The sequence below is a fragment of the Corvus hawaiiensis genome, chromosome 18, assembly GCF_020740725.1.
Source record: "Corvus hawaiiensis isolate bCorHaw1 chromosome 18, bCorHaw1.pri.cur, whole genome shotgun sequence".
In the NCBI taxonomy this organism is placed as follows: domain Eukaryota; kingdom Metazoa; phylum Chordata; class Aves; order Passeriformes; family Corvidae; genus Corvus; species Corvus hawaiiensis.
Genome location: NC_063230.1, coordinates 7,362,083 through 7,376,400, shown reverse-complemented (window position 1 = coordinate 7,376,400; position 14,318 = coordinate 7,362,083). Strand labels below are relative to the sequence as shown.

Below are 14,318 nucleotides of genomic sequence, written 5' to 3'. Positions count from 1 at the left end.
TGTGTTTATGGGAAAAAGTCTTTGCTAACAGATTTTCAATTGAAGCACTTTTTCAAATATTCTTATCAGTTTGAGGAAAAAAATAGCGTTTTCCATTTGTCAGAAATTATGATAAAATGTATTTCCCAACAGAATCTCTTAAAAAAACAAGTTGAAACACGAACAGCAGATGGTCGGAGAAGGATCACACCTCTCTGCATAGCTCAACTGGACACTGGGTATGTTTGAAAGCAATCTTTAAAATCCTTCTTTACCTTCTTATCTTTTGTTGTTGTTGTTTTTTTCCTGTTCCAAACTTGACTTTTTGTCTTAGAGCATTGCAAAGCACTTATTGGAAATAAGTGTGTATTCTTATGAAATAGAGTTTCAACCTGTGTTCTTTGGCCATAAGGTCTCACTTCTAATAGATCAGGCTAATACTAGTTATTTGCTGTTATAGATGAACAATGCTGTAATGTACTGTTGATTCATATCTATATTAGTACTGGCTTTAATATCCTTTGAAGATGAGAAATTACTCTGGGAAGGTACTGGGGATTTATTTAGGTTGTACATGAGTATCCACATGGGGAAAAAGGAAGAATGGAATAAAAATTCTAGCTAAAAATACTATTTTTCAATTACTTTTAAAGTGTTTTTAAGAAATATATTTATTGTTCGTCTCTTTGTTTAGGGATTTTTCTACAGCATTTTTCAATAGCATCCCAATATCTGGAACTCTGTCTGGCTCAATGATGTCTTCTCAAAGTAACCAGCAGCTCATGTCACTAGATTCTAACACAGCAAATTCCCTTAATACTTCAAAGCCTTCTGTAGAGCCAACAGCAGCCAGTATAAAACCAACAGATGATGCAGCCAATAAAGATGGGTCAGTATTTGCTGTTTTGTTTTTTACTTACATGAGTCTGTTTAGTTTTTAGTTCTTGTTTATAGTTTTGTAATGAAGAAAATATTAAAGTGGTTTCCTTACTGCAAAACCCCAAGAATCTAACCTTCCTGAAAACATTGAGATTTTATTAGTATTTGGTTACTTTAAATAGTGATAAGTCAGGAATGAATAAATCCATATGCATAGTTCTGGCAGTAAACTTCAGTACAATGAAGTACACAGCTGATTACTGATGCTTTAACAAAATCACTTACTTATAGGTTGGTGGGTTGCTATTAGTAAACAATAGAAGGTTTTTCCAGTAGTGTAAGTAATGAAATCTATTTTACAGCGAATTCTGACCTGTGTCCTCTCTTCAAACATGGTAATCCTTCTTTCCTGTATAACAACCCCATCAGAGCACAGTAACATTGGCTTGTCAGTGCACATGTGCTGATTGGCCAGTGTGTCTTTCAAATTAATTACAGAACAACTGAACTTTACTTGCTTTTCGCTCAGTGGTAGCACTGACCTGACTTCTTGTCAGTATGTTTTTATAGCATTTGTAACAGCATCGTGTCATTGAAACCTCTACTTCTCTGTCAAATTTGGTTAAAATTGGCCACAGATTAAAAAGTGAGCAGGTGGACTATGAGAAATGATTGACAGATGAAACTATTAAGTATCCTTTTCTTTGTAAATTGTACTTCTAGCAGCTTTTTAGTACAAGCATCAGTTATTTTAGAGCTGTTCATTCTCTGAATTCATTCTGCGAATGAATTGAAAAATCTCTAAAGTAAACAGCTATTGAAATAACAGATCCCCGGAATGCTTTAGTGTGGGGAAAACACATTCCTTTGCCCTAGAGTTACGCTTGGAAAGGCCTAATAATCAGTTTGGATTTTTCAACAACAAAATCTAAACCTGGCACAAATTTTTTCATCCCAAATTGTTTGATTGATAAACAGTAAAATATAATATTGAAATGGAAATATTTCGTAACCTGAACAAGGGGTAAAAGCAGGAATCCCTGTGATCTTTTTAAAAAGTAGTCCTTTCCCTTTGCCTATGTAAGTACCAGCTGAAAGTATAATTTCCTTCCTGAATTTAAAATACATAATAAATGAATTAGGGTCTTTTAATCCAGATATGCAGCCACATGAAGCTCTGAGCTTTGAGGTGTATCACAGCTTTTGAGAGTAGCAAAGCTTGCAAAACACTGATGCATGAAAGAGTGGAAAAAGAATATCATAATTGACGATGTACTCGAGTGGAAGGCTTTCAACATGGTTTCCAGCCAGTAGCATGAGTGCTAGTTGTTATGAGCAACGCAGGTTACCAGTACTAAATTTCTTTCAATCCTTTTTTGCTGTCTCTTTTCATGACAGTGTAAATGCTACCTCTGCCTCAGCTGCTCCTTCTGCATCGTCTTCCTCTGTGTTGACAACTCCATCCAAGATTGAACCTATGAAAGCATTTGATTCCAGATTCACAGAACGATCCAAAGCCACCTCAGGGACTGCTGTTGTAACAAACACAAATCAGACTGTTGTGGACAGGTAAGACATAGCCTGGGGAGGGAGGAAGATAATAATGCAGAGTTGAAACACTAATTCTCTGTGGTGTAGATGTCACAGTGCTGACACTCTAGAAGTTGTCTTGGGTTTCTTCCACTACTGGAGGGAAGGGGACGGCTATAAATAGGTACATTCTGTGCTGGTGTTATCCCTTTGTACATTTGTCCCTGGCATTTTGATGTCAAGCAGATTCTTCAAGATACTCCAAGTTAAAACTATTGTTGTAAGAGGCTGTGTGTACGTATGCCTGTGTGACTGAGTGCAGCTGGGCTCCTTAGAAGACAAAACCAGCCAAAAATAGCCAGCCTGCATCTCTGTACAAGAGAGATTTACTTCAAGATAAATTACCATACATGTCAGCAGACAACCTCTCATCATCATAGCTGTAGTTGTATTTCAGTTTTATGCCTTGAAGGCATGTAGAGAAGATTCTCTGATTCTAAAGGGTTTTGGCTCTGGATCCACATGATTAAAAAAAAAAAGAAAGCATTTTGGTTTGTGACATAGTGTTATGGCATAAGTATTCCTGTTTCACCAAAACAAATGATAAAAAAATAGCAATCTTGAGAAAGAAGTATGTCGTTCCCTAGTTATTTTCAATAAAACATACTTTTATACATCAATATTTTTATGTCAAAGAGCTTAACCATGTGATGCAGAAGCAAGATATGTTAAATTACTCTCATAATTGCTTCTGATGTGTCAGTGAAATATGGATAAAAGTATATTGTTTGGCATAATTTAGATGCCAGAGAAGAAAGGTTTGGGTTATGTAAGGTATTTCTCTGAAGCCAAGTAGTTAAGGAATAAAGGCAAAACAGTGTGAGTTAATAACCAGTTATTGGAGGGAAGGAGAAGAGTATGATTAAATGACCTATTTTAGTGTCTAATGGTTAACAAGAGAGTTCACAGGGGTTGTGCTTTGTATTGGTTATATTATATTTAGTTATATAGGGACATGGATCTGTTGGACCCAAGTCCAGAGGAGGCCACAAAGATGATGAGAGGGCTGGAGCACCTCTGCTGTGAAGACAGGCTGAGAGCTGGGGCTGTACAGCCTGGAGAAGAGAAAGCTCCAGGGTGACCTTATTGCAGCCTTCCAGTGCTTAAAGGGGCTACAAAAGAGCTGGAGAGGGACTTCTCACAGGGACGTGTAGTGACGGGACAAGGGGGAGTGGCTTCAAACTGAAAGAGGGCAGGTTTAGATGAGGTATTAGTAAAAAATCCCTTACTGTGAGGGTGGTAGACACTGGAACAGGTTGCCCAGGGAAGATGTTGATGTCTCATTCCTGGAAGTGTTCAAGGCCAGGTGGGATGGGGCTTGGAGCAGCCTGGCCTAGTGAAAGGTGTCCCTGCCCATGGCACAGGGTTGGAATAAGATGGTCTTTAAGGTCTCTTCCAACCCAAACCATTCTGTGGTTCCATAGTTATGTTTCCTGAAATGGAAGCTGTAGCAGTGAAGTCATTTGTATGGTTCACAGATACACATTTTGCAGTAGTCAGAACTGGGCAGAACTTCTGGGGATAGACAACAGAATGACAGAAGTTCTACATGAATAAGCAGAAAGTCTAATGTCCGCTGAAGGGGAAAAGATTAAGTGCTCTGGCATCTTAGAGTACTGAATTATTTGTATCAGCTCAGGGAAAGAGATCTGATTGCAATTGGAACTGAATGCTAAAATAAAGTTGCTATTTCCAGCTTTTTCCAGTGGCTAACTCTGGTTTGATTAATTGTTTTTAAAGGGGAGAATATGTCTGATTGGTTCACATATATATTGCACATTGTACTTTTGGAAAGGGTTTGCCATACCTCTTCATCTTCCTTCTCCTGCCTTTGTGCATTTTGAAATACACTCAAAGAGGGCTAAGAAATGTCACTTTACCTGCAAGAGGGCAATGTGTAGGATACATGGCAACTTTTGGAATCAGCTTTTTTTTTACAGACTTTTTTTTTACAGACTGAAGGATCAGAATTTAATTAAAGACAATAAGCCCAAGGATATTCTGGAGAGCAGCAGTGACAGTGAAGAGAAGATTCCAGCTGTTAAACCACTCAGTGTACCCAAACGGAAACTGGAACTCGAGGGAGAAACAGTAGAAAAGAAGAAAAAAGGAAGGCCTCGGAAAGACTCCAGACTTGTACCAGTAACTTTAACTGTTCAGGTAAAATAAATAAGATTCGTTGTGGCTTTCAAAGTTCATTTTATTAAGTCAGTCCCATGTTGACTTGTTCATCGACTCAGGGAAACACAAGTAGTATCAGTCCCTCAGAATTTTTAGCCATCCCTCTTCCATGCCTTTAAACTTACTGATTTTAGAATTTAAGCTTAAAAAAAGCAGGTGCACATGGTGTGGCAAATGTGTTTATTTTTTACGTAGATACGTAGCTACTTACTAAAGGTCCCAGCATGCTAAGTAATGATAGCCTGCCAAAGGACTGTATAGAACACAATGAAATGTCATCAGTTTTTGGTGGTGTATGATGGAGAGTGGTCCAAGAACAAGAAACTTGACTTGGATATGATGACTTAAATGGTTATGAATTTCCTCAGAACCCTAAAGTAGTTGTATTAGAGTTTCCATCATTTTAGGGTCATTTATCTATCATATAGATACCTGTGTTTTCAGTATCTAGAGCTTAGATTTTCCATGTAATATACCAGATTTTTCATGAATTAGTTGCAGCTGAAAATAGGGTTGTTTTCAAAAAAAAAAAAAAAAGAGACCACTTCAAGTTTGTTTTGTTTTTCTTTAATTCTTAGAAGCTATATTAAAAAACTTGTATTCATACAACTAATTTGAACAAGACTAATATTTGCAATTGGCATTACTTGGAATTTTAAGAAAATTCTCTTTCAAATCAATGTTTGGTAGAATATATTTGGTTTTAACATTTTTAATAGAAAAATTTAACTATTTCTGCTATTTTTTTCCAGGCCCCAGCTACATTGGCCTCTGAGAAGGATGCTGCTTGCATCTCTGCACCAGCATTAGCACTTAAACTGCCAACCCCAATGCCACAGAAATCGTTTACTTTGCAAGTAAGTGGGCTATAAGGAAAAATACTTTAAAAACAAACAAAAAATCCTGCTTTCTTTTAAATATTCTAAGGTTATTCACATCCTTGGATAAGTTAACATTTGAATGCATGCGTTTGTTGAAGTAAGCAAGATGGTGGCACTTTAGCTTCTAAGAATATGTCTGTATGAATAAAGATAATGGCAAACCAGCTAAAAACAGGACACTTCTGACCCAGCTAAACTTCAAGGAGGAGTCAGTAGCTCTGGTTCATGAGTCCCTCCTCCTGGTTAGCCCAAGTTGTGTGGTGGAGGTAAGAGGCTCTGGTGGGAGTAGCTGCTGCACTGTTACTGCAGTGGTGTTGGGAGTACACCACTGAAGAATAAAAACAAGGCTTTTCTGAGAGCTCTCCGGAGGTGCTCTGTATCTGAACAGGCTGGCAAATAGTAGTGCTTTAGGTATTTGTGAAATAGTTTTTATGTGTGTTTAGGCTGTGGTAGTCTGGTTCCAACTGCAAGACTGTGGGGAGGCTGGGCACATACAGACTTGATCTGGTGCCCATAATTAGGAAGCAGAGACAGACTAGCACAACCTTTCCTTATGTTTGTGCTTCAAATACAAAGAAGTTATTTGTGTTCTAGACAAGGCCAATTTTCAGAGGTCTGCTCTTTTGAAGTGCCATGGTATATTTTGAAGCCACGTTAAACAGAGAATGCCATACTTAAATCTGTTCTTAAAGACATTGGTTTGGATCTAATAGTAGTTGTTGCTTTTTGGAGTAGTTTTTTTCCTCTTCCAAAAATTATTTTATTTTTTGTATTTCAGATAAGTTCAGATCCATCAATGTACCTTGAAGTGGAGAATGAAATGACCACAGTGGGAGGTTCAAAGTTGAGCAGGTTAAAGTGTAATCGAGAAGGAAAGGAATGGGAGACAGTCCTCACCAGTCGAATCCTCGCTGCAGCAGGAAGCTGGTAAGAGAGTATCTTTTGGAGGAAGGAGGTCCTGAAGGCCAGAAGACATTTTTAGGTGTACAAAAGTACAGTTTACAGTTATTTTTCATAATAAATGTTTATGGATAAAAGTGTGCACCTCTCTTAGTCTCAGGTTTTGCTTCAAGTATTAACTCTATGCAGTCTTAAAACATCACAAATTCTCATTAGTGAGTTACAACTGTTTTCCTGTAAGTTTACATTTCTCCTTTAAATTTCTTCATTAAAGTTGACTAAATCATAAGTGACAGGTTTTCAAGTGCTAGCTACTAAAGAACCAAAAATTTGAAATGGCCTGTTTTTGTCATGTCAAAGTATTTTCCTGAGTCTTTTGCTATTTTTTTCCTTAATTTTTCTCAATTTTGCCTAGTTTCAACTTCAGAGTTTGAAAGTGTATTTCTGAAGCCTGAGCCCTGAAAAAGAAGCAGCAGATTTTGAAGTTAAATACAAGTATAGGCTTGAAGGAGAGCTTGTGTATAACCAAAAGCTTTGCTGGTATTTCCAGCTATGCCCCTTGGTCTGTTTAGTTTATAACTTTTCCTCTTGGTATTGAAAATTTTTTCTTAAAGCTGCAATAGTTACTTTTTGGGGAATTTACCCCAGCTGTAGGACAGCTTAAGAATTCAGCCTGTTTTTATGCTACTTGCATTTGACAACATGCAAATGTTTCTTCTTTGTTTTGTTTTGGTTTTTTTTCAGTGAGATTGTGACTGTGGCCTGTGAGAAACGAACATTATCAGTATTTTCAGCTTGTGGTCGTCGCCTTCTTCCTCCTATAATATTGAACACCCCCATTTCCACCCTGCACTGCACAGGTTCTTGCATCATGGCTCTCACCACTGCTGCTACGCTCTCTGTTTGGTAAGGGCCACGTTTGGCTGCAGCAGCTGCCTCAGGCCATGTTCATAGGTACCTTCAGTTGTGTCACTGCACTGCTGTTGAAACTGGAGCTTAAACCACATCAGGTCTGAACACAAGTCCACTTTTGAATAGAATATGTAGAGTTAACTGGGCAGGACTGTTTCTGTTTCAGCAGAATCCTGTTTCTGTTCTAGGACAGTCCATAATACTGAACTTCATTCTAGAACAAAGATAAAGAATCAGCTAGAAGTCACTAGTTTAAGTGTTTGTGATGCATGTGGAATGGCATGGGGGGGAGGGGAAAGAGAAGCAAGGATACTTCCATCTTCCATCACTTTTAACCAATAAAGTACACAAGTTTTAGAGTTAAACTACTCCAGCCATTTTCAAGATGCCAAGATAAAAACAGTGGTAATTTATTTACAGTTGTTGAATTCAATCTAATGTCTCAGGCAAGTCAGAGCTCCTAAAGGAGTTATTTGGATCCTCGGTGTTTGCTTTGCTGTAATGAGGTTTCCTGATAAAGAGCCATAAAAATTGTTTTCTGCTATTAACTTCTGTCTTACCATAAGGGGTTTGATTCTGCCAAAGTAATTTTGTCTAAGCAATGAAGAGAGTGTCAAAACAAAAAAAACAAATAAAAAACCCCAAACAAACAAACTGCCTAATCCCCTGCTTTGTCATGAATAATGAAAAAGTGCATTTGTTAAAAGATTTTGGAGTTTTCAGTTGTTTGTTGACTGCAGACTTGTCCTTTTGTCTTTTTCAGGGATGTTCACAAGCAGACAGCCATTGTTAGAGATGAGTCTTTGCAAACAATATTTTCAGGTAATAAAAAAGTCCTTTAATTACCAACCTTTGAGCCCACCTGTACTATTTAGTGCCATTTATGAATATGCTGAAATGTTATGAAACCTGGAAAGCCTAAACAAATAATTTCCCTTCATTATTGTCTAATAAAGGGAAGTTCTTGAAATAACAGTGATGACAATATCAGTGAGCAGCAAACCTGTGTGAGATTCTGTAGCTTATAGTCTGCCTTGCTTCTGAATGTAGAAATTCAGTGTTGTGAAGATCATGAAATAAATATTTAATATAAATCTGCTATTACAGCAATTTCTCTGTGTAATTTGCATGTTTATTGTCTCAATGATGAACAACAACTGATTATCTTCTGATTCATTACTTTAAAATCTTCAGTTTCAATCTGGCACAACACAAATCATCAAAAAAGTAGTGTCTTAGAGTACATTAGCTTCTGTTTTAGTACAGTACTGATCCAAACTAGCTAGAGAAGCAGTTGTATTACCAGTTTGCAAATGTCATCATTAGAAGTTACATGCAGAAGTCCTGGGCTTGGAATATGCTGGGAAATGAGACTCCAGCTATCCCACTTATACTGTGCTCTTAGCACACTTTTCTAAATATGCTGGGGTTTATAATTTTAACTTAATGGGAAAAAGAAAGCTAAAGGTTTCTTGGGTTACAAAAGACATAGCAGAATTGCTGAAGATTTTCCCTAGGTAAGGGGAATGTTCCTCATTAAGCCCATGTTCTGTATAAATTGCAGCATCAAGTTCGATAATGTATTTTGCAAAATTGATGTTAATGCTACTGCATTGAGCCTGGTGCTTGCCATCATTAACTTGTGTCTTGACTTTCCTATCAGTACTTGAGAACAACATTGAACCTTTTTCTGTTGGTTGCTGTAACTGATAATTAATGGTGGATACAATTTCTGACCGTTATGAGTCTTAGGCAAGACTCCAAAAGAAACACTTTGGTTTGATTTGACTTGTAGGAAGTGATGCAACTGTCTCTCAGATCTTGCTGACTCAGCATGGAATTCCTGTCATGAGCATGTCTGATGGGAAGGCATACTGCTTTAATCCTTCTCTTTCTACATGGTAAGTCATGTACTGTTTCCTGCTTTTGCAACTCAGAGGAGCATGTGTTCTGATTTACTGGGAAGAAATCATTCTACCTCAGAGTCATGGAAGAGTTACTACTAAACACAGGAAAAGGTTACACAGGAGTCTGTGTCTTGTTGGGGATCAGATAGGCTTTCCCCATGGAAAGGCATAAGTTCCTATAAAAAAATTCCATGGTTAAATTATTTACAGTGTCTTTCCAAAACAGGTTCTTTGTTGTCCTCCTAAGAGGAAAAAAAACATGTTGTAGTCCTAATATAATTGTTGTAATTAGTGTAATGAGCCTGCTTGATGAAAGGGCTTATTTTAACTCCTCCTCAGAATAATTGTTGTTATTCAACTACTTGAGGCGAATCCTCTGGAAAAGGAAAAACACCTTATTTGTTCTTTATGTCAAGGGAGTAAGGAGCAGAGGATGGGCTCTCAGCCATAATTCTGAATTTGCTGCCATTTCTTAGTTTGTACCACAGTTTGGCAAATATTTGAAAGAGCAATGCCTTTAATCATCATACAGATTTAAACATGATAAAGCAGCAAAGGGTATTTTAAATATTTGTACCGTTTTACCCCCGTGCTGTCTGAAGCCTAAACTTAGCATTGGTTTGAGCCACTCTCTTTCTTCTGGCATCTCAAGCAGGTGAAGGTGATATCCTTAATTAGGTGTGGGAATGTAATGTCAGCTCCCTCCATATGAAGGGATAGCTGTAATTATAGAAAAGATTGTCAATGTGTGTGTCTGGTGGTGGGGGGACACCTGACATAAGGTAAAATCAAGTTCCTAATGAGAAAGTCATTACCTGTGTTCACTCCGGGCATCATTCAGGGTCATGGCTTCTTATTAGAATGTAAAATGGCAAGTAGAAAATTAATTTCTTTCCAAACTAATGGTAAATTACATTATACAATTAATATTTTCAACTTTGGAGGTAGGAGGGACATGGCACAAGCAGAATTTGGACGCATAGTGGGAATAATCAGGGTGCCTGGGATTCCTGAGCACTTCAGTGATATTTTTTTTGGTTATCTCTGAAAACACAAATCAGGCTTTGAGGCAGAACAGAGCTGGATCCACTGACGTTGCTGTTTGCAATCCTCAGACTTCTTTTTTGGTTGTTTGCTTTTTTCAGGAATCTTGTTTCTGACAAACAGGACTCTCTAGCACAATGTGCAGACTTCAGGACTAGTTTGCCATCCCAAGAAGCCATGCTGTGTTCTGGGCCCTTGGCTGTAATACAGGGACGGACATCAAAGTACGCACCCGCTGCCTTCCTGTCGTCAGCACGTTTGTCTGGGTTTTGTCATGTCATTTATTCACGTGCCTGGATCACTGAGTTAGTTCCTGAAATGCCAATGGCTCTGAAATAATCAGTCATTCATACAGTGGTTTTTTAAACCTTTGCATGTTTATAGTCTGTATCTTAATGTTGTTATGAGATTGTCTGGGGGGCAGGAAGGCACGCTCTACATGCAATCATTTTAAGGCTCCTCTTTATTGGATGGGTAAGGTATTGGACAACTTTGTGTATGTCATACTTTTATTACCTAAAACAAATTATTTACATTTTGCATTTTAATTTTTAGTTTACCAGCTTTCTGGAGTAGGCCTACAATTTTTGAGCAGTTCAGTTGGCCTCAAAGAATCTATTTAATGAAGTCTTTGAGAAAGTTGAGATATTAGTCATCTAGTGAGTATTTTTAACATGTGAAAATATCACCAAGGAATTGTGTGAGCCAGAGCAGATTCCTGTAGGTAGTTTAACAGCCCATCCTCACTTGGATTTGAATTAGATTTCCCAGGCAGATTTCTTTGCTATTTCTGCCCTTCACATCCAAGTTTAATTTTTTTCTGGAGAGAAACTGTGTAGAGCTGTATGATTTTATTGCTCTTCTCTTGAGGAGAAGGGGAATTAATTGTGAAAAGCATTTGAAATACAAACAAACAACACTCTCTTTTTGAGAGACACAATAACAGAATGAAAAATTCCGTTTGAAAAAAATTCTAATAACTGGTTACTTTTTTCAAATTAGCTTTCTTATGACAATACATTTATATGCAAGAAATCCTTTAAATGCCTTATATCTTGTGTGCCTCTGAAAGATCAGTGCAGTATAGCTAGTGCTACAAAAAGATATATTCCTTAAACTTGTATCTGATTTTATGGCACGTTAATCTTTTTGGTTTTGCAGTTCAGGAAGGCAAGCTGCAAGATTGTTCTCCATGCCTCATTTAGTGCAACAAGAAACAACACTTGCATACCTGGAGAACCAGATAGCAGCAGCACTTATGTTACAATCCAGTCACGAATATCACCACTGGCTCCTTATCTATGCACGGTACCTAGTTAATGAAGGTGAGACCTGCCAGCCTCTGGTACTTCCCTGCAGTTCTGATGGGCTTTTAAGAAACACTGTTCATGTCATGTATATGTATGATTGCCCTTAACATCCTCCTTTTAGCACTTGGCTTCTGGACTCAGAGTTTGCTTAAAACAAATTGGATTTGCTTCTGCAGTGCTCAGTTCTCAGGAATCCTGTTTTGACCCAGTGACTGGGAACAGACCATGGTCTGGGGAAGCAGTGCCATCTGCAGACTCCAGTAATGGCAATTGCATTGTAAAAAAGCCCAGTGGTCTGTGAGGCACATCCTGAGTGTTGTCTTGTAGCAGCTACAGATGTTTCAGGAAAACCAGCAGCACCTTGCAAAATACCTAATGTTCCTCAGCCAGCTGGCAATTGCTGCCTGATGTGAAATGGAGGAGTTGCTCAGTCTCTGACACTTTGTACCAGAGCCCATAAAACTGCAGAGAATTTGCTTGTATTGCTTGCACTTTATTCTTTTACATTCTAAAATTTCAACTGCCTGTACTGGTGAATTCCATGTGTTAAATTCTGTGAGGAAAGAAACACACAAGAAAGGTTCTGTGTGTCTATTTTATACTTGAATACATTTTAACTCTGTGCTATTATGTTAAATAAGGTTAACCATCTGACTTTACACTTTTTGGATTCTGAAGATCTCTCTTGTATCTCTGCCTGTCCACATTCATAATTTAGTAGTTCCCATTGTATTAATTCAGCCTTACTCCTCACCTTCCATAATCATTCTGCACCGAGGGAAATGAAATGGTTCATGTTAGGCCACCTAATAGGTGTCGCCAGAATTAAAATCAAACTCATTAATTCTTGCCTTTTGACCCTTACCTTATTTAACAGGAGAGCTTACTGAACTGCATGTGGTTCTCTCTGTCCTTCCCCAGCTGAAATTAAAATATTCATCTTGGGTCATGTGTTAAAGAGATGGTTGTACTTTTAAAAGCCTTCACTAATTGAGAACCTCTGCTGGGTTCCTCTGGCACCTCCAAATGTTGCTGCCATGGATGGATGGATGGATGGGTGTCACAAAAACTGTGCTTTGCCAGATGTGTATTGCTGCTTCACTAGTTTTCTAGAGCTGCTGAATTTTGAAAATTGCACATTCTATTATTGACCCTTTATTCTTATGATTATTTCAATGTCCACAGAATTCTAATCCATTAAAATATTCCATCTGTTATATGTTGACTGACAAGTTACTCTTGCATAGACTTTGCTTCTTGCAAGGGAATTCCCCCCTCTGATTTTTGGGTGAATAAAGGTGGCCTGGAAACTGTGTGGTTTTATTAAATGTGTTTTGGTTTTTTAACAGCTGGTATGTTTTTTGCGGGCGGGATGAGGGGGCAGTGGGAGAGAGGTTGAGATCAGGGCAGCTCTTAAAACAAGCTGGAGTAATTACTTCAGACTTCAGTTTTTCTCCCTGTTGTAGATCATCTTTAGTAGTGGTTTTGGTTTAGAGAACCTTAAATAAGACCCTTCAGAGCTCTAAAAATCATCTTGTATTTCCAAAGATTTTCTGTAAGAATAGTAATATGACTTTCCAGAACTCAGTATTTTGGGCTTTATTTTATTATTTTATTTATTATAATTCTTTCCTGAATGTTGTCTGCTGCATTGTGGAGTGGTTATATGTAGTGAAATGCTTATGAATGTGATTTTATTTCTGATTATCTCCAGGGTTTGAATATCGTTTGCGAGAATTATGCAAGGATTTACTGGGTCCAGTTCATTACTCAGCTGGAAGTCAGTGGGAATCAACAGTTATGGTAAGTCCTGATAGTAGTTTAATGAAGAACAAGGAAGAGTTTCCCATAAAAACTACAGGGTATTACCTTTTCCATACTCTGCTCTGATCACATAAGCAGGCTTTATCCCATGGCACTGAGATTTATTCCATGTGAAACCACAGGCAAATGCTTGTTGACCCAGAGTCAGCTCTGGTGCTGTCTTGAGTATCACACAGATGAAGGAAAGTTGCATGTTCAGCTCTCAGCATTGTTCAAACAGCAGCTTTGAAACAGGGACATGCCAAAGACAGGTCTTCCCTCTCAGAACACAGCTTGGAGTCTGGAACTGCAGAGACTGCTCCAGCTTCATGAGTGTGCAAATGTAAAGACAGTTTGTATTCTGGGATTCATGGAAGCTGAGTGAGAACATAAAACACACAGCTCTCTCTAGGCAGGAGAAAGGGCATGAATCTTAGAGAGCTCTATGAAACATGTTAATGATAACATAGATTCTGAGGATGCTTTTCTGTTTTCTGTGCAGGGTTTACAAAAGAGAGAACTATTGAAAGAGCTTCTTCCTGTTATTGGACAGAACCTCCGCTTCCAGAGGCTTTTCACAGAGTATCAAGAGCAGCTAGACATCTTGAGAGACAAGTAGCATGTCCCCAGATTTTCCCTGTGAGGCCTGGTCCGAGAGAAACTTCTGAACAGCATTAACCAGAGACAGAAGAGGAGCGAGAGCCCGGTCAGTGGGGACACTCCTGAAGAAGGGCTGTGCCGCAGAGGTCCCAGCGGATTCCTGAAAACGATGAGTGGAGGAGCTAGACAGTTTCCCAAGTGAAACTTGACCATTGAAGCTGTTTCCTCTGAAGCTGAGGCCTCTGTTTCTATGGAAAGTCATGGATATGTACTTCAGGGGGATCCTTTTGGATCTGGATCTCATTTAATATTAAAACGAGCTGAGAACTGTT

The 14,318-nt window shown here is 38.4% G+C and overlaps 1 protein-coding gene across 2 annotated transcripts in view; it reads left to right on the top strand.

Moving 5' to 3' along the window:
• LOC125335420 (protein HIRA) overlaps positions 1-14,318 on the top strand; it is a 32,657-nt gene extending 18,339 nt beyond the window's left edge. The window contains exons 13-25 of one of the 2 annotated variants that reach the window (XM_048323032.1): positions 133-218; positions 674-868; positions 2,257-2,427; positions 4,404-4,608; positions 5,382-5,486; positions 6,289-6,437; positions 7,155-7,316; positions 8,086-8,144; positions 9,118-9,223; positions 10,375-10,497; positions 11,435-11,598; positions 13,298-13,386; positions 13,889-14,318. In XM_048323032.1, the coding sequence (XP_048178989.1) occupies positions 133-218; positions 674-868; positions 2,257-2,427; positions 4,404-4,608; positions 5,382-5,486; positions 6,289-6,437; positions 7,155-7,316; positions 8,086-8,144; positions 9,118-9,223; positions 10,375-10,497; positions 11,435-11,598; positions 13,298-13,386; positions 13,889-14,005 (1,731 nt within the window). In that variant the 3' untranslated portion in view covers positions 14,006-14,318. Of the gene's footprint in view, positions 1-132; positions 219-673; positions 869-2,256; positions 2,428-4,388; positions 4,609-5,381; positions 5,487-6,288; positions 6,438-7,154; positions 7,317-8,085; positions 8,145-9,117; positions 9,224-10,374; positions 10,498-11,434; positions 11,599-13,297; positions 13,387-13,888 lie in introns of both variants that reach the window. The other variant, XM_048323031.1, reaches the window with a different exon arrangement.